The following is a 27,436-nucleotide window of genomic DNA, read 5'->3' on the forward strand; positions in this document are numbered from 1 at the left end:
ATTTCTATTGTTTTTCTTAAGAGAAATACATGTTGAATTTTACCAAAAGCTTTGTCTACATCTATTAATATAATCATATGATTGCTATATTTATTATTAATGTGGGCTAATTAAGCTTATTTTCCCTAATATTAAAAAAACATTCTTCCTCATATAAATACAATCTAGTGGTGTTGTATAATCTTTTTAATAAGTTTATTTAGCTTCTACTAATATTTTATTTAAAATTATTGCATTTACATTCATTATAAATATGTCTGGTCACTAACAGTGGGCTTCATACAGGACTCTGTACTGGGCCCTCTTCTCTTCTCCCTCTGTATTACTCACTTGCTAATTTTGTCAGTACCCATCGATTTAATTATAATCTCTATGATGATGATTCTTAATTTGACTTATCCAGCCCTAACCTCTCTGTGGACCTCCAGCTTCCTATCTACACCTACCTTTCAGACATCTTGAACATTATTTCCAGTAGATATCTTAAACTTAACAAGTCCAAAACTAAACTCATTCTTTCCCTCCCACCAAACTCTCTCCTCTTCCAAACTTCACTATTACTGCCAAGCATATCACAATCCTCAGTCACTCAGGACTGAAACATAGACAGGAATAATCCTCAACATCTCCCTCACTAGCCTTAAACTCCCACCACCACCACCCATTTAATCTGTTTTCAACACATGTTAATTTTACCTTTGTGATACCTTCTCTTCTCTAGCACTGCCACCACCCAGGTGAAGCCCATCATCTCATGCCTAGACCATTGAAATAGCAGGTGGGTCTACCTGGCCACAAGTCTCTCCCCAATTCAATCCATGTTCCATTCAACCAATATAATGGTTTTCCCAGTCCAATTTTTGTTATTTCTGCCCCACACTCAATACTAGGAGCCACTCACTACATTCCCTATCCCCTCCTGCATGAAATACAAAACCCTTTGTTTGGCATTCAAAGCCTTTCATACTCTAGCTCCCCACCCCACAAATTTTCTTATGCCTTAAAACAAACACACACACATATTTCTTCAATCCAGTGATGCTGAACTCCATGCTATTCCATGAAAAAGATATCCCCTCCCTCATTTCTGGGCATTCTCTCTGGCTGGCTACTATATCTGGAATTTTTTTTTCATCTCCTAGCTTCCTTTAAGTTCCAAATAAAATATCTTCTACAAGAAGCCTTCCCAATTCCTCTTATTTATACTGCCTTCACTCTATTATTATTTCCTATATATCCCATATATAGATTATTTGTACATATTTTTAGTATGTTGTCATGAGGGCAGGAACTATCTCCTGACTTCTGTATCCTCAGTCCTGGAACGTGATAGGCACATAACAAATGCATATTGATTAACTGTTAAAGAAGGAATTTAGCAGCATTTCTTCTTTTGCTATTTTTGAAAACAAATTAATACCTGAATTAATTTTGCTTATAATGTTTGATAAAACTCAATCGTAAATCCACGTGGTCCTGCTTTTCTTTTTCTTTGGAAGTTCTTTTGTCTCTCGTTCAATTTCTTTCTCTGATATGAGATTGTTTAAATTCTCTAGTCCTTGTTCTGTTAATCTGAATATTTCATATTTTTATAAATACTATGTTTTTTTCATTTAAGTTGATACCTTTGTTACCATGTTCTGGGGGAAAATGGTTCTGAATAACTTTTTCTTTTTCCTTGATTTGTTATAAATTCTTACTCATTTTTGATACTAGTAATATAGTTTTCTTCTTTTTAATCAAATCAACTAATGGATTGTCAATTTTACTGATTTTTTTTAAAAGCCCCTGGTTTTAGTAATCCATTAATTTTTTCAAATTTGTTAATTTGATTTTCACTATTTCTATGTCAGTATTTAAGTGAAGTTTTAAAACTTATTATTTTCTTAGTATTATAGTTGCATTTTCAATTCAATAATTTGTTCTTTTTTCTTAATAAAAGTGTTTAAATGTATAAATTTTCCCTTAAAAACTGCTTTAGCTGTATCTCCCAAATTTTGGAATGTTTTCTCATTTTTGTGACTAGATTTAGTGGAATTTTCTATCCTTTCCATTCAACAATTCCATTTTTAACCCAACAATTTTTTAGGATTGTTTGTCTGCAGTTGATTTTAATACTTTTTTCCCATGGCCTTTATTTCCTACAATTTTTATTGCTTTATGATCAGCAAAAGATTTCCTACACTTGTTTATGAAGTTTTTACATCTTAAATTATTAATCTTTTGTAAGTGTGCCATATACACCTGAGAAACATGTATGCTTCTTTCTTTCTCCATTCAATAATCATCAAAGATCTATCATACCTAATTTTTGTACAATTTTACTCAGGTCTTTAAATTTTTGGCTATTTCATGTTTAGATTTATCCAGGGCTGAAAGAGGTAAACTGAGATCCCCAATTATTATAGTTTTATTTTCTATTTCTTCTTCAGTTTATTATTTCTTCCTTTAAGTATTTAGAAGTCATATATGTATATAAAAATATACATATATATATTAATAATTGAAATCACTTCATTGTTTATGTTACATTTCAGCAAAATGTATTTTGCCTCTTTATTTCTTTTATCAAGCAATTTTCTGTTATCTGAAAACATAATTTTCAACCCCCACTTTTGTGTATATGTTCAATTAAATAATAATAGATTTTGATCCAGTCCCTTATTTTAACACTGTGTGAGGCTTTCTGTTTTGAATTAGTTTCTTGTATACAACCTATTGCTGCATTTTACTTTCTAATGAATTCTGCTAACTTCTTCCATTTTATGGATGGGTTTATCCCATTCAAAACTACAATTATCACAGTTAATTGTTTATATCTTTCCATTCTGTGCTCCATCATTAATCTTACTATTGTTATATTTTTCCTCTATATTCCTCTTTCCAAATTTATTTTATTATCCCTTTCCCTGTTAATTTTTTTTTACTTTGCCCTCTCCAAACTTATGATTTGTTTTGCTTATGATTAATTCTTTCCTGAATCTTCCCTCCCTCTCATATTGCACTTTCCCCTCTTCCTGTTCCTATATATATATGTCTATTAAATTGAATATATTTCTCACTAAACTCTATGTATGTATGTGTGCTTTGCTCCCTATTTGGATAAGTTTGTGTGAAAGTGAAGGTCAAGTAATAACCACTTCCCCTTCCCCACTTCTTCCATGTTTGCATATAGTTCTACTTATACAACCCCATTATTTGTTCACCCAATTTTTCTCCCACTTTCCCTGAATGTATTTCTCTCCCCTTCACTATACTTTTCATTTTTCTTACATCTTCAGAACATAACATAAAACTATAGGTCTGTTGCTTCAGTTGACTATATCTATAACCCCTTGTGACAACTGGATTTTCAAAGACCCTTTTTAAAATCTCCATTAGAATGTAAACAGTTTGTCCTTTCATAGTTCCTTCTGATTATTCACTTTTTGTCTTTTTATTTTCTCTTAATTTCCAAATGTATATTTCAAAATTCCTTTTCGCTCTCCTTTTTTCATAAAGAATATATGTAAAATATTCTACTCTATTAAGGGTTTCTTTTTTCCTTGTAGGATGATAAGGGTCAAATGAGATAATATACATATATATATATATATATATATAGAGAGAGAGAGAGAGAGAGAGTTATATAAGTATCAGCAATTATTTCAGTAACTTGTCTTTTTCAATAATTTCTTCATTTATAGTTATTTTTATGATTCATAAGTAATGGCAGGGCATATCTCAATCATGTATGATTCATTATTAAGAGTTCCCTGATTGGCTTCTGAGTCAGAAGAAATGATGACATAGGGTGCCACATGTGGTAAAAGAAAAGAAGCCTTCCAAATGGCATTGTCTTAGATGCGCTCTGCCAGATGAAAAGATGTGACTTCAGTTAAGGTGTAGATAGGAATGCCCCTTCTCTACCTTGAGGCATTTGGATAGTATAGTAAGTAGAGTGCCAGGTCTGGATTCAGGAAGATCTGAGTTCAAATACAACCTCAGACACATCCTACTTGTGTTATCTAGGCAAGGCACTTAACTCCTGTCTCAGTTTTTTAACCTATAAAATGGGGATAATAATAGCACCTGCCTCCCAGGATTGTTGTGAGGATCAAATAAGATAATAATTGTAAAGTGCTTAACACAGTGCCTGATTCAAAGCAAGTACTATATAAATGCTAGCTATTATTAGTTATGATTACCCTGAAATTATGATAATAGGACACATCTTTTTTTTTTTTAAGTAATTGGGGTTAAGTAACTTGCTCACGGTTACACGGCCAGGTGTTTCTGGGTGGGTGCTAAGTGTCTGAGCCCACATTCGATCCCAGGTCATCCCAACTCTGGGGCCGGTGCTCTTACTCATTGTGCTACCTGGCCACCCCCAAGGGCCCATCTCTCTACATGTGGAGAGAGGACTCAAATAACTGCACTTGTACCAGAACCCCTGCTGAGGTTTCATTTTTTTTTTCACATCTCCTACATGTTTCTTTTCTTTAGGATCAACTTTTAAAGCATAGAAATTTCTGAAAAGATCATAGTAGTGAGGGGCGGCCAGGTGGCTCAGCGAGTAAGAGCACCGGCTCCAGTGTTGGGATGACCTGGATCAAATCCGGGCTTAGATACTTAGCACCACACCCAGAAATAACTGGTCGTGTAACCTTGAGCAAGTTACTTAACCCCAATTGCTTTAAAAAAAAAAAAAAGATCATAGTAGTGGCACCTCTAGTCTTCCTTTTGTCCAGTATCTGAGTAACACAGGGGTGTGGGTGGAGTGGAGGTAGAAAACTATTTGAACAGTAGCAGGATCCCTCTGGCCTGCTGCAGCCATCTTCCTCAGCTTCCTCCTTGGTTTGTTCCAGATAGTGCCTGCAGCCTAGATAGACTCTCATCTAAGTGCCAGACCATGTAAGTTTCAGCACATTTAGTCCCTCCTTCATCAAGGGGCTCTGAAAAATCAGTGTCTGTTTTAGTAGGAGTGAAGAAAGCAGAGGATAAGATGTACCAGCAAGCAAAGGGATCCAGTTTGCATCCATAGCAGAAGCCCATCAGTCAATTTCTGAGTTTTCTTTGGGAGAGTGGAGGCTGATAGGGGAAGGGTACATTTTAAGGATTAGCATTCTCCAAGTGTTAATTTATAAAGCTTTTACTTATTGTATTTCTCTCTGTTTTATCCTGTGGGTTTCACCATAATCTATGTATCTGTCTGTCTGTCTGTCTATCTATCTATCTATCTATCTATCTATCTATCTATCTATCTATCTATCTATCTATCTATCTATCTATCTAATGCATAATTTATCTTTTAGGGATTTTGTGAAAGTAGAGACTGGTGGAAGGGAGGTGTCCAGTCCTCCATTTTGTTATTCAAATAATCCTAGTTAAACCTTTCCCCAGTGACTCATATGCTCAATAATCTTATTATATATATATATATATATATATATATATATATATATATATATATATATATATATTTTGTTTGTTTGTTTTTTGTTTTATTCCTTACCTGGTTGTCAGTTGTGACTTTGTCAGGGTTTCTGATTCTGACATACCAACTCCACTTGCTTAAGAAGTTCAGATTAATGCCCTGGGTACTTCTACAGAGATAATTCCCACCTCTAACACATATAATCTGAGTGTCTTGTTACTCAACCTCTCAATGTCCCAGCTGACTCTCTAAAACAATAATGTGCAGATCACTGACCCATTCAGCTTTGAGATAGGGAGTGTCCTCACAGTGAGTTCTCTATAACAATGTTATCACAGGAAAAGGTCAAAAAATGAAACAACAAAAACCCTGTTAATTTCCTTTTATTCACCTTATTCTAAGGACTGAGCTCTTGGTTTTTATGCATAGTTAATAGGGCTAACATTCTACTAGGATTTCCAAGGGAAGTAATCTTGAGGAATTGGCAAGAAAATTATTTATCAAAAAACAAAGAAGGGAGTGGAAACGAATGTATAAAACAGAGGAGCACTAAAGATATTAGAAAGAGCTCCTTGATATTCATTTATCTGTAAAATAAGAATATTAATATTTACTATTTGCTCAGTCTGGATGTTAGGATGAATGATTTAAGTATCTGAAACTACTTCGGTGAAAAGAAATGTATAAATAAAATGTAATTTTATAAGCGGAATTTAAAATAATATTAAAATTCCCTAAAATAATTATATTCTTTACTAATGACAAAATATTATAGAAGTGATTTTACTTTGAAATGCTAATAAACAACATAGATCAGTAAATGCTAACTCTAACCCTAATGGTAGATAAATATTACTCAAAAGACCATATCCCTGTAGGTTATATTTATAGCCATGTTTCAGTTGAAATAGTTATATTATGACACATTTGTAGTTTTAATTGAATTTTCCTCCTGCTTTCATGTGTGACTTTTGGTGGATATTACAAATGATAATAAAAGGAAGCAAAAAAAGAGAAGTACCATGATCTTGATCAGGAGCTTCTAAGTTATAACCATAACCCAAGAGTGTACGGACTGCCTCCCTGAGGCTATCTTTATTTGATTTCTTGGTACGGTCATCTAGAAGAGCATAGGGAACTAAGCGAGGGTTCCTTCGGTTCTTTACGTCCTAGAGAAGGAGAAAAGGTACAGAAATCATCAAAGTACTACAGCCTTTGGCTATCGAATGTATCAAATTACAAGATTTCTGAGGGAAAAGACAAATCCCATCCCCAACCCATAGGAACTACAAACACATGAAAAATACATTAATCAAATAAGTTAGTGTATTGAATTAAAACTGATTCTTTATATGAAATCAAGACAAAATGTAGAATAAAAACTCCACATAGATTAACAAACCCATTTGATTTTGAAATTATCTGCCATTATAAAAAGAGAAAAAACCAATTCAGAGAACACATAACTTAGTTGTACACATCACTGACAAATCTTTACAAGAACTGGCAAATAAGTATTGGTCACTTCAGTAATCTTCAGGTAATGTGCAAGCTAAGGCTATCTGAGAAAATGCAGCAACTTCAAGCACTTCGAAAATATCTTAAAAACTATTATACTGAGTTTGTTGATATTAAATTGAATTTTTGTAAAAACAAAAACTTCAACAACTAATTTTAAGTTTTCTGCATTACTAGATAACTAATTACAAAATGATCATTTCATTACATTTCTATCAGAAGAATAATGTATGTTTGATTGTGGCAGTTAAGAAAGAAAAGGATGAAAAGATATATCCATGCAGACAGTTCATCAACCCTCAGGAAAAATGGCTCAGGTTTGGAAAGTTCACTGGAAATCATGTGTACACAAGGAAAGACAATGTCAGATCTTTGTTTTTTGATACCAGTTTTTTGGTGGAATTCTGTTGCATGTGAGAAATTGCCAAATTTCATTAGCAATAAGGACTAGACCTGTGATTTAATTGGTATAAGGATCTCACAGTAAACATCAGCCTTTACATCTCAGGGAGGTATCTAGAGCAGGGATGTCAAATACATGGCCCATAACAAGACTTACCTGAGTCCGATTAAAAAGTAATTAGGAAATATTTAACAAAATAAATATGAATACAACAAAAGACAGATAATGCTAATACACACACACACTCATACATGTCAATTCAATATGCAGCTGAACAGAGTGCTATATATCAGACCTGCACAACTTGTAAACTTCTTTAGGTCCCAGACAGCTTAGACTAGAGACAGACTGATGATGATTGGTTGCCAAGGGTCATGTGACAAACAGGAAAGTGCACAGTGGTAAACCTACATTTTTCCACAGGCTGCCCAAAATACTTTGCCAGGCCACAAGCAACCAGTGGGTCATATGCTCTACAGGTCTGCTATATATGGTTTAATGATCCCTCATTTCTATTTGAGTTTGACACAACTGGTGTAGAATAACAAGAAGTTATTAAGGGTGATACAGTCTACATGTATCAAAAGAAATGAACCAATATCTTCTTGGCTTTGAGGACAATTCTTTATCTACTATATCTTGTTACCTTTTTCATTAGGGAAGGTATGGTTGTTACAATCATCTAGTCTTGACTTTACCATCAGCTGGTAATTAACTGAGGCCATCATCTAACCTCATCTATAAAACAGGAGTGAAGCCAGGTTATGCCTAAGGTCCACTTTAGTTCTAAAAATTCTATGGTGCTAAATTATTCCTAACCTCAAAATTACAAGCCTAAATTGGTGGGAGCTCCCATATACCTGCTGGATGCCATAAGTCCAACCTTGCCTGATGCGATCCCGGGCCCATACATTGTGAGCATTTTCAGCCAACTTGTCCACCATTGCTTCTTGGGAGGGGGTGAGTTTTATAAAGCTCAGATCCATTGGAGCAGGCTTGTAACCACTTGTTAACTGATAACTGAAAAATCAAAACACCATTTAATTGGCCATTTTGCAAAGGCCAAGTATAAAATCCCAACACAATAACAAATTACATTTATATACCCTTGGACTTTCCCCACCTGCCCCAACCTCTGCAAAGAGGAGGGAAAAGCATTCTCTTATAATTCTTTAAAGACAAGCTTGTTCTTTTTAATTTTGGTGTAATTATTGTTATCCCCATTTTGTATATATGCCTAGTAAATGGCATGGTGAGTCAGTAGACCAGTAATTCATTATTACAATGACTAGTGGTTCAATGTGTCCTTTTGAATACAAACATAGGCTCTACTGGAGCATTCTTTACCAAAAGTAGCAAAAATTGCTTTGTTGTAACAGTCATATAGATGTCATGATGAAACATTATTATTGGCAACACTCTCATAATTACAAATACTGCCTTAAAACAAATTGACTTCAATTATATTAATACACTCAGTGTCAAATATGAGTTATAGTCTATAAAACAGACTAAATTAATCATGATCAGACTAAGTGATGTTTCTAAGACATGAGTCTGACCATGTTATACCTCCTTTCTATTATCTTTTTTTTCAGTAATTTTTTCTTTCTCCCTGTTAACTCCAAGATCAAATAGAAAATCCTCTACTGGTCATTTGAAGCCTTTCCCAACCTACCTGGTAGCTTCCCAGCCCTTCTAATCTTCATACACTTTAATCCCCTCTGTGTTGAATACCTAGATATACTGGCCTCTCTGCTGTCCCTCATATAACACATTCCCATCTCCCAACTGTATGCCTTTTCACTGGCTGTCTCTCATACCTGGAAGGTTCTCCCCTCCCAATCTCTGTCTCCTGCTTCCTTTGAGACCCAGGTCAATTACTAACTTCAGTGGGAATCCTTCCCTGCCTTTCCTTTACTCTTTGAGTGTCTTCCCATTGAAATTACTTTCCATTTACCATCTATCTATCCCTCTGTATGTCTATCCATCTATCTATGCATCTTGCCGTTACAAGTCACTTGTATGTTATCACCCCTAATTGAATGTGACCCCCTTGAGGGCATTATATTCTTCTATATTCCCATCAGTTAGCCCTTCACCTAGTACATATTAAACATATTTACTGACCAAATAGCTAAGCTGACTGATTGACTATAGAGACTGATAGACTATAATGCAAGTGAAAGGAATTTCAAATTGTTAAAGTCTTACTTTTGTTTTTGATATAAAAAGCCTAATATACCTGCAAGGAGAAGAGTGATATTATTTACCCTGAGAACAAATATTTCTACCTTTAATTTGAAATAACCATGCAAACTTCATTTTTACAACGATCAGGTTCAATAAATGTCATCTTGATTCCATTTTAAAAATTACTGCGCATTTTCAAAAGAACATTCAACCCATGTTTCCACTTTAAATTATTTATCTGGTCAACAGATAAACTATAACAAATTTGGTATCATAGGAGAATAGGTATTCCAAAATAGTCAATATCCTGATAAATGAAAAAGAAACTATCAGATAGAATGCCAAATAAAGACAACTACTTTATCTAACCTGATTTCCTTAGATTTTTAAATGGAAATAAACTATGCCCTTTTGCTATAAAAACAATCCCTTCTCAACTATAATCTGTAGGGAAGTTTTAGTATAGATATTTTTTCAATCAAAAAGCTGGAACCCATCCAGAGGTAAGAAGTCAGGGTGAAGAACAGATTTGAAAGTAATCAATTAGTTAATAAACATTGATTAATCACTTACTATATGGCCAGGCACTGTGCTAAACCCACAGGATATAAAGAAATGGAAACAATTTAAAATAGTTCCTAATGCCAGGGAGTTTTCCTTCTAATGAGGGAGATAATATGAAAATAACTAGGAACATACAAGAAAATTAGGCTAAATAGACAAGAATCTGGGAGGGAGTTACCCATAAAGGCCTCCTACATAAGAGGGGACCTGAGCTGAGTCTTGAAGGAAGCCAGGGAAATGAGGAGGCAGAACATTACAGGAATGAGAGAAAGCTAGCAAAGTCAGACATAGGAGTGTTAGAGGAACTCCAAGTGTGACTAAATCACAAAGTGTGGAGGAGAATAAAGAGATAGAAGTTAAAGTAGTATTTGGTCTGGATATGAAGAGCTAAAAAGGGTTAAAAAGAGAAGTTTATATTTGATCCTACCAACTGAAGGACTAACTAGAGAGGGTGAATAAACTGTAGTTGTTCTTAGCCTTGAGAGGAACTGACACAGAAGAGTAGTCTTTCAATATTTGAAAGGCAATTATGAATAAGAGGTGTTAGTCTTATTTTATTCGAACCCAAAGGGTAGCACTAGGCACAATTAATAGAAACTGCAGATAGACAGATTAAGTTTGATATAAGGAAAACTTCCTGCTTTTCAAAAGTGTAATGAGCTGTTTTAAGGAGATAGTGAGTTCACTGCAAAAAAGATGAGGAAGGAATTGGATGATCAATTTCCAAGGAAGTTGTAGAAGAGATTCTAACTCATCAACAGGAGGAGATCACTTCTGAAGTGTATTCTGAGATTGTATAGTTCAATAACAATCTAATTTCCTTTGCACATTTCTATGTTATTATTACTGATAATTTTTATTTATAAAAATAATTAAAATATCTACCTAGTTCTCTTCTCATTCACATTGTTTTTCCTATATACCCACACAAGTCTCATCTACTCAAAGTTTTAAAATATAAACATTATAAAGTTCTTGTTCGATGTGAATATGTTCCAAATAAAATCAAGTCATACAACAATCAGTAGATTCCAAGGATTTTTCAGATTGGACCTATTAGCTTCCAATAATATAATATTACTATATTATTCTTCATACTCAGTATAAAAGGTTGCAAATTCTACACACAAGTGGAGCTGAAAATGCCATTGCCTTTCTATAATGGTTTTAGCAAACAAGGGTTTGACCACAAAAACATAATTTCAGCAAAAGCCTGACAAATTCTTTCAATCTATTCCCACCTATGGCCTACCCCATACAATCAGTGTTTGGACTATATGCCAAATCATACAAACTAACCACAATTACATAAACCAGATCTAAATCCATTTTAAATTTCTACCTGTCTATGAATTTTGTACTTTCTGCAACTTCAAATATATATAATTTTCATTTGTAACTTTTTCCTTATAAAGGAAAAAATTTGGGATCATACCACAGATGGCTTTAAGTTTAAATTCTGTAAACATTAAATGTACTTACAAGTAAACAAAAAATATACTCAAATGTAATGTAACCCAAGTTTCAAGACAAAGTGGGCCATATTACCTGCAACTGTATATGTAGCAGAATCCTAATTGTTGGAGACAATGTTAACAGAGGTTGACTACAGTAGATGGAATTAGTAAAAGAGCATTTTGTTTTAGAGAAGAAACATCAAGTTCCAAACTTCTTTTATGCTAGACTTCAGAAGCAGACCAAGAGAATCTCCTCTCTCAGGATTCTCTTCATTAATTAGGTATTTCCTTCTATATACACAGTTACAGACAAAATACTACAGGTTTGGCTTGAAACTCAGGTTATAATAAAACAAAACTCCACTTCACTATTTTACAGAGTTCAAAAGGCATTATTACACTGATGAAGGAGGATGAAAAGAAGAAAAAAGGAAGGCAAAAGCAGAATGTCTATAATTTAATAGTACTTAATTCCAATCTGAAAAAAAAATCTTCAAAAATTTTATCCCATACTCATAAACATAATAATTGCACTCTAAAATGTTATAAAAATTATTTGGGGGAGGGTACGAAGATATAGAATTTGAAACTCAAAACTTAAAAAAAATGTTTAAAATGTATTTAATACAAAATTGGGGGAAATAAAATATTATTAAGATTATTTTGGATAATTTAGGGCTTTTGTCTATCTACCATAAGAGTTATTGCTTATGCAATTTTTATTTGCATTAATAAATTCAATTTTTAGATAAGATCTGCTGTTATCCTTACCAGAATTTTATTATGCTTGACTAATTAATGATTAGATCACTGGCCTCTGAGGAAGAAGATCTGGCTTCAAGGCCAACTTCTGAAATATACTGGCTGCGTGATCCTGACCAACTCAAATAAGCTCAGTGCTATAAAAAAATTTCTAAGAAAAAAAGTTACATTTATTAAGCACCTTCTAGACTTTAGGGGTATATGCGATGTTCAGGGATAACTAGAATTTCTGGCATGAGGGTTTGCTGAGCCCTTTTCAGGGCTGCTCATCCACCTTTGACGTCTACCTTCATACAACTCTCATCTATGATTCCAAGAAGCTGAAGCATGTACAGTAACCACATTCCAGTAAACTGACTCTGCAGACAGGCTAAACCAGGTTGAGGGTAACAATTAGGGGAACGTCTACCCCAAGTATATGACAATTTCTCCTTGGCAGAATGGGTAGATGAGAACAATGTGCTTCAATGGTCATGAAGGCAGCTGATTCAGGTGCTAACTTAGAGCTTGGTCAGACATCAAAGACACCAAGGTAATCCATTGTCTTGACACTGGACTTTGTTGACCCAGGAAGAGACAGTGAGTCTGACAACTTTGCACAATTCTGCCTAAATTAAATCCATTTCAACCTCAATTTAAGACATCATCCATGATGTCATTATTCTTCTTCAAAAATGAAGGACAAACAACAACTAGGTATTATGAACCATTATAGATATTGAGGATACAAACTAAGTAAACTAAGCCCTACTCCCAAGTTACAGGTACAAATAAAGGTAGTATACAAAATAGATACAGCATACATTGGTGGGAGGAGAGGCAAGAGCAACTGAGAGGGGGAAATGAAAATCTTCATGTATAAGAGTTTATTTAGAGATATCAATAAAAATGTATCTTTATAAAGTTGGTGCTTGAGCTGAATTGTGAAAGCATCCAGGGACTCTAAAAGGTTGATGCATAGAAAAAGGGCATTCTTGGCATGAAGAGAGGCCAAGGTAAAGGCTCAGAGATGGGAGATGAGATGCCCAGTGTAGGAACAGTAATGATAGAAAGTGTTCTCTCATGGAGAATCCCATATATCAATGGTTGGTATAAGAAAAAAGGAAATTGAATAAGTTAACATCCAATCTAAGATTTTTTCATTCATTCAACAAATCAATAAATATTTAAGTGGTCACTGTATACACGGTACTGTGTTAGCTACTGTACAGACACAATGAAGATTAAACAGTCTCTTCACCAAATTTACAATCTAGAAGTGGAGCTGAGATATGGATGCCAATAATGATAACACAAAATAGAATGTTAGTGATGTAAGAAGATAAATGCTTCTAAAGGAGTTTAGAGGGAAGGGCATGGGTGAGAGTAAGAACTTCCATTTAGTTGAGGGAAAGGCAGTTTTTTTTTCTTTGATTTCAATTACACCCAAGAAGATATGGGAAAAACACAGTTAAGTATACAATTATCTCAGTTGTAAGCAAAAAAAACCAAACAAACCAAGAAGAGAAAGAAATCTGTCTGGCATTTTTACCAGGTATGAATGTACTGGGGAAACAAAAATGATTCTTTATTCCCATCATTCTTTACTCCCACACACACCCTTTACACCTCTTTCTCTCACAACTTTAATCAAATCAACCCTGCTGTTGCCTGGGAAAAAGATATGTCAACCAACTATGCAGCTGCTCAACTCAGCATCTCTATGATTTCCCAGAATAAATTTTTTTAAAAATCACTTAATCAAGCAGTATTTATTAAACCTTACTCTGTGCAAGGGACTGTGCTAAGAAACTCAAAGTAAACAGAAAATCTCTCTTCTCAAGGATTATACATTCTCATGGGGAGAAAATATATAAATATCAAGGTACATACCAGAGATATGAAAAGGAAATCCATTAGCAGTTGGAGGGAACATGAAAAGGCCTCCTCCATAAGGTAGGATTTTAGTTAGATTTTGAAAGGAGCTTGGAACAGTAAGAGGCAGAAGTGAGAGTAAAGAAAATTTCAAGTATGAAATTGTCAAAGCAAAGACAGGGAGACAAGAGATTAAGGTAAGTCTAATTTAGTAAATTAGTTATTTAAATTAAAGCAAGTCTAATTTAGCTGTATCACAGAATGCAGATAGGAACGAGGAAGAAAAGACAGGTTGGGTCTAGGTTATAAAGGGATTTATTACACCCCTTCCCTCCCAAAAAAGAGGTATTGAAGGAAGCCAGGAAACTAAGAGGCAGAGGTGAGGAAGAAAACTAGGTTTGGGGAAAAGCTAGCCAGAAGATAGGACATGGTATGTCTTGATGTTCAAATAGCCAGGATAGTTGTATTAGAGAGTATGTGAAGGGTATAAGAGGATATATAGGTGGCATATTGAATGAAATTTTCAACTTGGAGTCAGGAAGTCTTGATTTTGAATCCTTCCTCAAGTAATCACTCGTTATGTGAAGCTAGGCAAGTCACTTAACTTCACTCAGCCTCAGTTTTCTCATCAGTAAAATGGAGATAATAGCACCTACTTCACATGGTTGATGTTTGAAGCAAATGTGAACACATGTAAAAACACTTTGTAAATCTTGAAGAACTATATAAATGATTGTTGTCATCATTATTACTAGGGCTTATAAAGTAGGAAAATCATCAAGTTATGAAGAACTTTAAATGTCAAACAGCGGCTTTATATTTGATCCTTGAGGTAGGGACCCTCTGGAGTTCCTTGAGTAGGGGGTGATGTGGTCAGATCTATTTTTGAAAAATTACCTTGGCAACTTAATAGAGGGTGGCTTGGAGTAGGGAGAGACTTTAGGCAGGGAAATTGACTAGAAAAGTATTATAATAGTCCAGGTGAAAGGTCATGAGGGCCTGAATTAGGGCTGTAGTTATATGAGTAGAGAGCAGGCAATTTATACAAGAGATGTTGTAAAGATAGAAACAAGATTTGGTAATGGATAGGATACATGAGATGAAAGTAAGGAGTAAGAGATGACCCTGAGATTGTAAATCTTGGTGACTAGGAGAATAACTGTGCCCTTAATTGTAATAGGAAAATTTTGAGGAGGGTAAGACTTTTGGGGAATGATAATGAGTCCTATTTTGGACATATTGAGTTTGAGATGCCTATAAGCACAACCAATGAATACATAAAAGAGATCTAGGAGAGGGAAATATCAGGGAAATCTAGAAAGGAGAGAATATCCTGAAAGAGGAACTGATTAGTACAGCTGAATGTTACAAGAGAGGTCAAGGAGTCTCAGGATTGAGAAAAGATTATCAGATTTCTACATTAAGAGACCAATGGTAAGTGTGGAGTTTGGTTTCAGGTAAATGATGAAGTGCAAAGGCATACAAAAGAGGGTTTATAATTGAATGAGAGGAGAGAAAGCTGAGGCACCAGTTTTAGCTAGCTTTCTTATGGAGTTTAGCCACAAACAAGAAAAGAGATATAGCACAGTATCTAGCTGGAATGACCAGATCAACTGAGAGTTTTATAAGGATAAGGCAATGATGGGCATGTTTATATGCAAAAGGAAGGAACTAATATATAAAGGCTGAACAGAAGGGAGAGAATGGGGATGATAGTAGGGGCCCTTTGCTAGAGAAGTTGGCAAAGGATAAGATAGGAGAAAAGTCACCATTTTATCTGAAACTGGAGTGAAAAGTGTATACAGTAGAGGGAGATATCAGAGTGATGTAAGATGAGAAGAAAAGAGGGAACTATCTCTGTATGGTCTCAATTTTTCAATGAAATATGAGATGAGGTTTTTGACTGAGAGAGTAAGGGAAAGGGAAAGTGGGATGACTAATGACAGATGAGAAGGTTTGGAAGTCTTACTATGTTGAGGGTCTAGCTGAGGTTGTGTAACATAAATTTGTAGTACACCAAATCACCAGGTTTTTGTCAATGAGTTTCATGCAAATTGGAGCAAAAGAGACACATAGCAGAAATAATCCAAGTATGAGGACCAGCAAAGCATGATAGACAACAGGACAAGGGTTGCAGAGGAAACAATGATGGAAGCCAGGTTAGAGTTGAGTTGGTTCATCAAGGGTTCATCAAGACAGAAGCAGGAGAATGTATCCAGTACAGGGATGACGGCCTGGGAAAGAACTGAGGGGTAAAAGGAATGGAAGTCATATGAAGGACTAATAAGGTAAAGCTGGAAAGATGAAAAGATTATTTTAGATAAAGGAATTTCAGAGTTCTGGCACTAGAAATAGAACACTTAATGGGTAATGGTATAATCAAGTACATGACTATCTGTATATGTAGCTGAAGGAGATCAGAGCAGCAAATCATGGGAATTTAGTAGACCGAGTAACTGGGCACTTAAGAAGTTTTTATTTTCATACAATTTTCATGTTTTCATATAATTTATGATTATTTATGAAGTCTCCAAGTATCAGTGCAGGATACAGGAAGTAGAGAAAGATTTGTGAGCTAGGCAGTTAACTTGCTGAGTAAGGAAGGGTCTTTAGAGTCTAAAGATAACAGTTATCAGGGCTGGATTGGGTGTTCAATCTGGATGGCATAAATCTCAAAGAAATAAAAGATGTTTAGTGAAAGTGTTCAAAGGGGGATCTAAGTATCCTGACTCTACTACCATGACAACTGAATTGAGAACTACAGGAAAGAGGGGAAAGGTGAGTTAGTATATGAGAAACAGTTGTAACCAGAACTGGAAGGGAAGAGGTTTAATTAGGAAGAAAGCATATCTCAATGAGGGTTAGAAGAAAGGAATGAAAAACAAAGTAGTTTAAGATGAAAGCACGTTTGTTATTCATGGAGCAAACATTCCAAAAGACACAGTATAAAGGGCAAGAAGATCTGATGTGGCACATGGTAGAGGTGGGGTTAAAGTGGATAGGTCTGACTGAATGTCAGTTTGAGGATAGGGGTCAGGTTTTGTACATTCAACTTGACGCCAGGATCACTAGAATGGGGAAAATATAGATGATGAGAATAGGCTAACCATTGAGTAGCGAGTCCATGCATAGCGGTCTACAGACAGAAGCACAAGATTGAACAATCTCAGGGGCATCCCTTAAGATTCGGTCTCTTGTTAGATGGAGATGTTACATTATGCCATTCTTTGAAATGAGGAAGCATACTGGCACAGACAGGTAGAGATCGGGAGACCAGGTACCTTCCTTTTCTTTCAGAAGGCCCTGGGAGGGAGAAGATGGAAAAATTCTTGTCTGCTGCATAGCCTGGCAATGGAGAAATTCCTGCAGCAGTACAACACTTAATTGGAAGGTGGACAATGAGCCCTTCCCGCATTCTACCTGTGGTGCACAAGTAAATTCAGGAAATTGGCAAAAGAAAGGAGTTGGCTGGGATTCTTGTGTGGCAGTTAAGTGCGTATGACCTGGTACTGTTGAAAGGTTTCAACTAGGTTGGGAGGCAGGCTGTAGGGAGGGAATGAGACAGGCTAAAATCTTATCTGTGCAGCAGGCATGTGCTAAGTCCTGTGTACACAAAGAAACAACTAAAATAATTGCTGTCCTGGAAGAGCATAGCCACGAGGTTCCTTTGAGTGACATCCTGAATTAGAATATGTACTCCTTGAGAGCAAGGGCTTTTATCCCCAGAGTTTAGAAGCTACCTGGCATACATGAAAGACAACATACATGAAACACAGCTAAGTAGACTGTCTACCAGCCCCAGAGACAAAACAAATGGCAGTAGCAGAAGGAACTTTCTTACCAGAAATTCCCCGTCTCAGTGAAGTCAACACACCTTACTGCTATTCTCTATAACAGTTAGTTTTCAAATGGCTATTTCCCAAAGGTCCTAAATTCTGCTACCTGTCAACAGTGATTGATCTTTTGTTGTTGTTCAGTTATTCCAGTCATGTTCAATTCTTCATGATCCAACTTGGGATTTTCTTGGAAGAGATACTGGAATGTTTTGCTATTTCCTTCTCTTGCTTATTTTACAGCTGAGGAAACTGAGGCAAACAGGGTTAAGTGACTTGCTTGGGGTCACAAAGCCAGTAAGCATCTGAGGCCATATTTGAACTTAGGTCTTTCTGACTCTACCCAGCCCTCTACCCACTGTGCCACTTAGCTACCCCGAAATCAATTGAATAAAGTAATTAACAACAAGATGTGGTGATCTATTGTGCCCTAAAAATAGATGCATTTGGTAGGCACATGCTAAAAGAAAATACCTGGAAAGAAAAAAAAATTAACAACTACTAGAATTTCAGGCAGTACTGTCATCTTATCTCAGTTTGGTCAGGGGGTTATTTTGGTATAGTGAATCTTGTCTGTTACATTCTTCAAACTGCCAGATCCATCTAAAGAAGGGAGAGGGTTGGAGTATATCACATTAAGTAATGCAAACTTAATCTGAAGAAACACTGGGGGGGGGGGTAGTGGAGAGGAAGATGGAGAGTATCAATCAAGGATTTCTGATACTGTTATTCAAGCTTTTTCATCCTCTGGGACTAAATATTTTAACTTAATCATAACAATTATGGGGAATTCTACATCATTAGAGTTTGTGAACAAGTCATCTATAAATTCAATTATGTATTGCTATTTGCAAAAATGTCAACTTTTTTTAATTGTAACCCTTTACAAAAGAGAACTTGAAAACTACAACTGATCTCAACTTACTAGATTATAATTCTATTTAAGCTAAAATAACTAAAAAGTTATAATCTTTTAGTTCTACTCCCTCTCAACATGTAGAGCTTAGAGAGTGAAAGGAAATATGGGTATTTCCTTTCCAAGAATAATACACAAAACTGACTTACTCTACTTAATACAGTGTCATAAAAATAATGACATTCAAATCAATATGAACTGCTAATAATGTCACCTTTTAAAATGAATCTGCTACTCTGAATATATCTGAATAGAGGAAATATCAAAGAACAATTTTACCAGAAGTAAGTATTTCCGGAGGAATGGTAATGAATCATTTAGGAAACCTGAAAATATTTCTCCCTTTAATCCACAATTAAATTAGGAGGCCTCTTAGAATGGTAAATAATTTAACTTCTACTTTTAAATTTTCTTCATTTTAAAAATTTAGGTCAATGGATCAGATGATCTATAAAATAATTTCCTAAGAGTATATGAATATATACTTCTTCCCTAGTGTCTACATTAAACAGAGTAAGAAAGTGTCTTGATATAATTTTCAGGCCACAAGAATACTGGAAACAGTACTATATTGATCAAAGTCCATTAACCTTTTAAAATATTTTTAAACCTGGCAAAGAACATTTTAAAATTGCAACTTACCTGCTTGTTCTCTCCAAATTACTGAAGAAGGAAACACACACACAAAATAAAAATAAAAAAAATAAAAAACCAAAAATAAAAGGAAGAAAGAAAGAAAAGAATTGATAGCATTTGGCTTCATTGATGAATCCCTGTGTGAAGCACCAATTCAATTAGTTCTTCATTCCTACATGACTCTATCTCCTCCTAAATAGACACTCTGAGCAAACTCAGGGAAGCAAGAGGGGGAAAGGTACTACATACTAGCAGTGAAAGGCAAATTAAAGCTGATACCTAAGTAGGGCAAAATACCAAAAATACAAAGAAAAATATTTTATTCTTTCTCTCCAATCATAAAGTTAAATTGAGTTGTCATTTAATTGTGAAAAATATAAGATAACAGAAGATGATTATGTCCAAGTTTAGTAGATGTTATCTATATATTCCATTATTAAATCAGCTCATCAAGTGCCTTGAAAAAAATGGGAAATTTGCCAATAAGTACACACACAAATATTAAGAATGTTTTACTGTAAGCATGTATATGGACACTAAATACTTGTTTGGATTTTCACTGAAAGTAAACAAAATGCTTCTCTGAAAGTATATTATACCCTTCATTAACCATCAAACTGGTAAGGAGAAATTAAAACATATATGGTTATACAACCCAATTCAACATTTTGGCATATATATAGTAAATAAAATATATTTAGCACATAAATATTTATAATATGCAGAGCACTGGAGGTAGTTGCTATCGGGGAGAAAGTATTAAATAAGACAGTCTCTATCTTCAAGAAGCTCACAAAATAATAGAAAAATAAAGATACATATAAAGATAACTATAATAACTATTATATTCAAGTACTTTGTGAAGTACAAGGGGAAAAAGGTTGGGATGAATAGGGGAAACAAGAAATCTCCAGTGCAAAATAACACCGGTAATCATAATACCATAATAAATAATAAGAGTAATAAATATCCAACATTTATTTAGGGCTTTAAGATGTACAAATAACTTTACATATCTTCTGATCCTCAAGAATAATACTAAAAGATATTATTATTTCCATTTTACAAATAAGAAAAAGGCTAGGAAGTTAAACAATTTGCCAGAATCATATAAGCTAGCAAATACTTAAAGCAGGATTCAAACAAAGGTCTTCCTAAGTCCAACTTAATTAAGCATTCTATTCACTATTTCAAAAACCTGTCAAAATTCTCCTAACTGCAAAAATTTCCTGAAAAGTACTCCTGACAGATTCTTCTGTGAGCCCTACCAGTTCGTACCTAAATACTTCTAGTGACCAGAAGTCTATAAGTAGCCTATTTAGTAATTTTTCTTCTTTTTAAATGAATAGCTTTAAAGATTTATCCAGGCACATCAGTGTATTAACAAAACAAAATTATGTCCTGAAAAGTCATAGGTCCAGATGCTGAAGGGCTGAGGAAACTAAGTAAAACTAAGCCTGAATTCCCCAAGATCCATAAGGCTAAATTAAATCATCATCAGAATGATCTCTATGGTAGTGAGATCCAGGGACAAAGTTTCACAAGTAGATAATCTAATCATGCGATTTACTAGTAGTTCAAAAACATATTTAGCAGACACATTTATTTATATAAGCAGTGTATAAGAAGACATATTCAATATAATAATCTCATTAACATCTCATAAATAATATTTATCTTCTCTCACACTACCACAAACCCTGGTGCAGGCTCTAATCACCTTATACCTAACAATTACAATAGACTGCTGGTTGTCCTCTTTGCCTCCTTATCTCCTCATTCCCTCCAAACTTTATTCCATCCAGCTTTCAGAGGCAGCTAGGTGATATAGTGGAATACTGGACCTAGATTTAGAAAGACCTGAGTACAGCCTCAAACATTTAATAATTCTGTGACCCTATTAAGTTACTTAACTTGTCTACCTGAGTTTTTTCATCTGTAAAAAGAAGATAATAAAAGAAGCTACATCTCAAGGTTGTTGTGAGGATAAAATGGGTTAATATTTGTAAAGCACTATTAGTAGTGGTAGTAAATTGCTCTTCCTAAAGCACTGGTCTCCCCATATCATTCCCCTATTTGATAAACTCCAGGGACTCCCTATTACAAATATAAAATCCCCTAACTTTTAAAGCCCTTCACAATTTGGCTCCTTCCTACCTCTCCAGTTTTCTTAATCTTATTCCACCTCTCCTCCTGCAAGATATGCTCTGCAATTCAGTGATACTAACTTCCTTGCTATTCCTAGCACAAGATATTCCATTCCCCTACTCCAAGCATTTTCACTGGATGGCTGCATGCCCAGAACTCTTTCCCTTTTCACCTCTGCCTCCTAACTTCTCCACCTTCCTTCAAATAAAAGCTAAAATTTCATCTTCCACAAGAAGTCTTTCCTAATCTCCCTTAATCTTAGTGCTTTCCCTCTTAGAGCACCTCCAAATTATCTTGCATATATCTTATTTGTTCATAACTGTTTTCATGTTATCTCCTCTAGAACATTAGCTCCTTGAGATCAGGGACATTTTTTTCCCTTCTTGGTATCCCCAGTGCGAAGCACAGTGATTGACACATAATAGGCACTTAAATGCTAGTTCACTGACTAACACAGCTTTACAAATTTAATTTAGAAGATTTATTACCTACACAAGTATTTAAGTCTTTTTAAATAGCTGTCCCTTTTCTTTTTCATCTTTCATTGTTTACTCTTAATGTCAAAAGAAATTTGTTCTTGAGAGCCTCCTATCAGGTTGACTATGCCTAGAAAATTTCAGACCATGGGATTCTGCATATCCTTCCTCTGTGAAAAGCACCCAGTCAGTCACTTATAAAGTCAGGCACTTAATTAAGTGCCTGCTATGTACCAGGCATTATGCTATGAATCACACTGTTCCTAACTTTCTTCTCTTTATCTTCTACAAACTGTGATAATGATTTGTAACTTCCTCTCAAGATCCTCATAATTTCTAATTTAGCAGCCTCCTTGTTAGTAAGAATCAGGTCAATATCCATGTACATCCAGCAATAACTTATTAAGTGTCTACTATTTCCAGGTAGCATGCCATGCCAGATAAGGAATCAAGAAGACTTTGGTTCCAGCCCAACTACCAATATGACCCTGGGAAGAAAACTTTACCTATCAGTGTCCCCAGTAAAAATTTGTAAGTTTCAGTACATTTATAGATCTACATGGTAGAGGGAATTTTCTCTCCAGCAGTTCCTTATACAAATAAATACTGGTTCAGAACAGAAACAACAAAATCCTTCAAACATATACCTAGCACCAGTTACTGCACAAAGTACTAAGGATACAAAGAAAAACTAAACTCCTACCTTCTAAGAGTTTATATTCTAAAACAGGGAAACAACACACAGACTTATCACAGTGGATATGTAAACGTAGCACAAGGTGTGTACATCACTGGAAATGTCAATGGTCTTCCATATTGAGAAACAACACAAGTTAAAAAGTATCAACTAAATGTGTTCTATGCATCACTTTTGTTCCAGTTCTGATATGTCTATCTTCTATACTTGAGATTCGGCTGTTACCAGTAATACTTCTAAAGATTTGTGAATTATAGCATGTGTTAGTTATTTTTAAATAAATTTTATATTCATTTTTAGTTTACAACAATCATTTCCACAAGATTTTGAGTTATAAATTTTCTCCCAGTCTTTCCCTTACCCACCACCCCAAAACAGCGATCCCACTGAACAATCCCTCCCACAATCTGCTCTCTCCTATGTCCTCCCCCTTCTCCCCTGAAACTTTCTAGTAGGGCAAGATGAATCTCCATACCCCAGTGCTTGTATATCTCATTTCCCAGTTGCATGTAAAAAATAATATTTTTTTTAAAAAAACATTTGATTTTAAAACTTTAAATTCCAGATTCTTTCCCTTCTTCCCTCATCACCCACCCTTATACTGGGAAGGTAATCAATTCAATACAGGTTGTACATGTCTGGTTATGCAAAACATTTCCACAGTGGATATATTGTGAAAGACTCACTACATTTCTCTCCATCCTATCCCACCCCTCACTTTTTCTATTTTCTACTTTAACCCAGTCCCTTTTCAAAAGTGTGTGCTTCTAACTACCCTCCCCCCCAATCTGCACTCCCTTCTATCATCCCTCATTTATTACCTTCCCCCCTACTTTCTTGAAGGGCGAGATACACTATTTAGTGTGTGTTTTATTCTCTCCTTAAGCCAAATTCAATGACAGGAAGGTTGACCCATTCCCTTTTGCCTTCCTATTCTTCCCCTCTATTGTAACAGTTTTCCCTTGCCTCTTTTATATGGATAATATACCCAATTTTGTCTCTATCCCTTATCATTATATTCCTCTCTTGCCTCTTAATTTTATTTTTTAAATATCATCCCTTCCTATTCAATTGATCCTGTACCCTCTGTCTATGTATACCTGTACACATATATATACACACTCACATACGTATTCATATGCACATATACCCTCCCATATAGACATATATACGTATGTATACACACACACACACATATATATATATATATATATATACATTTATATTCCCTTTAACTATCCTCATACATAGAAAAGTTTCATAAGTTACAATTATCGTTTTTCCACGTAGGCATGTAAATAGTTCAACTCTGATAAGTTCCTTATGATTTGTTTTCCCTGTTTACCTTCTCATGCTTCTCTTGCTTCTTGTATTTGAATGTCAAATTTTCTATTGAATTCTGTTTTTTTCATCAAGAATGCTTGAAAGTCCTCTATTTGATTTTCCCCAGAAACATCATACTCAAGTTTTGCTGGGTAGGAGATTCTTTGTTTTAATTATAGCTCCTTTGACCTCCAGAATATCATGTTCCAACCCTTACAATCCTTTAATGTAGAAGCTGCTAGATCTTGTGTTATCCTGATTGTGTTTCCACAATATTCAAATTATTTCTTCTTGGCTGCTTGTAATATTTTCTCCTTGATATGAAACTCCAGAACCTGGCTATAATATTCCTAGGAGTTTTTTGGGGGGGAATCTATTTTAAGAGGTGATCAGCGAATTCTTTCAATTTCTATTTTGCCTTCTGGTTTTAAAATATCAGGGCAATTTTCCTTGAGAATTTCTTGAAGGGTGATTTCTAGGTTCTTATTTTGATCATGGCTTTCAAGTAGTACAATAATTTTTAAATTATCTCTCCTGGATCTATTTTCCAGGTCAGTGGTTTTTCTAATGAAATATTTCACTCTGCTTTCTATTTTTTCATTTATTTGGATCTGTTTAATAGTATTTTGATTTTTCATAAAGTCATTAGCTTCCATTTGCTCCAATCTATTTCTGAAGGAAATATTCTCTTCAGTGAGCTTTTGAAATTTTTTTCCATCTGGCAAATTCGGCTTTTTAAAGCATTCTTCACCTCATTGGCTTTTTGGGCCTCTTTTGCCATTTGAGTTAATCTATTTTTAAGGTGTTATTTTCTTCAGTAAGGTTGCTGACTCTCTTTAAATTATTTTCTTGCATCATTCTCATTTCTCTTCCCAATTTTTCCTCCACTTCTTTTACTTGATTTTCAAAATCCTTCTTGAGTTCCTCCATGGCCTGTAAATAGATCATATTTTTTCTTGGAAGCTTTTGGTGCAGGAGTTCTGACTTCACTGTCTTCCTCCTGTTCCATGCTTTGATCCTTCTTGTCCCCAAAAAAGGAATCTAAGGTTTGATTGCTGTGCTTGCTTTGCTTGCTTATGTTGCCACTCAATTACTTGACTTTTGAGTTCTTTGCCATAGTAGAACTCTGCTTCCAGAGAGGAGAGCTTTGTCCCAAATCACTGGGGTTTTCACAGCTGTTGGAGCTATTAGTTGGGTGCCCTCTCTGTTGCCCCCACAAGCTCTGGCTCACTGGTCACACACCTCAGGACCACCACCCAAGACCACAATCCAGATCCAGGCAGGTTAAAGCAAGAGCAATTGTAGTTGAAGGGATTAGAAATATATATATATATATATATATATATATATGTATATATATATATATATGTATATATATATGTATAATTTGTCTATATATGAGGGTATATGGGCATATGAATACATATGTGAATGTGTGTATATATGTTTACAGGTATATACAGATAGAGGGCACACGTCCAATTTAACAGGAAGGAATTATACTTAAAAGGTGAAATTAAGAGGTGAGAGGAATATAATGAGAGGAGATGGGGAGAGACAGATTGGGGCAAACTATCTCATACAGAAGAGGCAAGGGAAAATGGTTACAATGGAGGGGAAGAACAGGAAGGCAAAAAGGTCAACCTTATTCCCACTGAATTTGGCTTGAGGAGGGAGTGAAATACACACTAAATAGGGTATCTCACACTCCAGGAGAATGGGGGGAAAGGGGATGAGAGGGGGGGTGATAGAAGGAAGGGTAGGCTCGGGGGGAGGGAGATTGGAAGCACTCACTTTTGAAAATAGACAGGATCAAAGTGGAGAGTAGAGCGGGTGGGAGGTGGGATGGGAGGGAGGGAAGTGTAATCAGTCTTTTACAATGTATCTACTATGTTATTGTTTTGCATTAGCCACACATGTGCAACCTGTGTGGTTGCTGAATACTGAACTGCGTATCTTCCCAGTAGGGGTGGGTGACAGGGAAGGAGGGGAATGAATCTGGAAATGAAAGTTTTAAAATCAAATATTCAAATATGTATATACATATATGTATATATATGTGTGTGTATATATACTATAATTAATACCATCTTACATGTAATTGGGAAATGGGATGTGCAGGCACTGAGGCATAGAGATCCACTGGAAAAGTGGAAAGGGTTATGGGGGAAAATGTGGGAGAGAGCAGATTGGAGGAGGGGATATCCTGTGGGACTGCTGTTTTGGGGCGGTGGGTGGGGGAGAAATGGGGAGAAAATTTGTAACTCAAAATCTGGCGGAAACGGATGATGTAAATCACAAGTTAATAAAGCATTAAAAAAAAAAAAGCAAGAGCAATTACCCTCTGAATGGTCGCTTGGTCCCCTTACAATCTGCAGGCCAGGAGCTCTGAAGCAGCCAAGTGTAGGCAACTGCACCGCTGCCACACCTCAGCCGCTTCTTGCTTCAGGGGCGGAGGATGGACCATGCTCTTTGTCTTTGGCATTTATGAGTTGATATTTCTGGAAACCCCCACAGCTGCTGGTGATCCACTCTCCTGAAGTCTGCTCCAGACACTGCTGGGCAGGGCCTCCCTGAGGCTAAAACCCTGGGCTCATGCGGGGCTGGGCTGGGCTCCTAGCACACTGAGATGGACCCTTACTAGCCTCCTGCTTGGCTGCCTTCAGTGGGAGATTTGTTTATCTCTGTGACTTTGTGGGTTCTGTAGCTCTAAAATTTGTTTAGAGTTATATTTTATAGGTATTTGAGGTAGTTATGGAGGGTGCTCATGGACTTTTCCTGCTTCTATGCCACCATCTTGGCTCTGCCCCCCTTTACTTATTTTTCATGATAGAACTACTTGATTGCTTTATATCTGAACTGTAGTTAGTTATTTCTGTCAAAGTCCTAATGCAAAATTGTGCCAAACTGTTGTCTCACAGAAAATTGTATGTAGTAATACAATAAAAATCTTTCCCTGTATCCTATTCCAAGATCTTGCCTTACCAAACCTCACCCTTGCATTATTCCAAGCATCTACAGGCTTCACTCCTGCTCATGTGTTGCTGAATGAAACTGGAGAAAAATCACTAAACTTTACTGATTAGGTCCATTATGAATTTGTTAACTAAACTTAAACTAATCCTGACTGTAACAGGGCAACCCTTTTATACCTCATACAATTCACTATGCCACTCACTACGGCAGCTTTTTCAAACTTTTTCATCTCTCCTGAAACTTCCTATGGCTTCCCCTTCGTGG

The 27,436-nt window shown here is 35.6% G+C and overlaps 1 protein-coding gene across 1 annotated transcript in view; it reads right to left on the reverse strand.

The window, feature by feature from the left end:
- The window catches only part of RYR2 (ryanodine receptor 2), an 864,696-nt gene that overhangs the window by 335,068 nt on the left and 502,192 nt on the right, over positions 1–27,436 (reverse strand). Inside the window, exons 25-26 of the mRNA XM_069064486.1 lie at positions 8,198–8,357; positions 6,438–6,585 (exon numbers count right to left, since the gene is read on the reverse strand). Of these exons, the coding sequence (XP_068920587.1) occupies positions 6,438–6,585; positions 8,198–8,357 (308 nt within the window). The remainder of the gene's footprint in view (positions 1–6,437; positions 6,586–8,197; positions 8,358–27,436) is intronic.

Source organism: Petaurus breviceps, unplaced genomic scaffold (assembly GCF_028583685.1).
Source record: "Petaurus breviceps papuanus isolate PSGF00001 unplaced genomic scaffold, PetGlider_PUasm1.0 90633, whole genome shotgun sequence".
In the NCBI taxonomy this organism is placed as follows: Eukaryota; Metazoa; Chordata; class Mammalia; order Diprotodontia; family Petauridae; genus Petaurus; species Petaurus breviceps.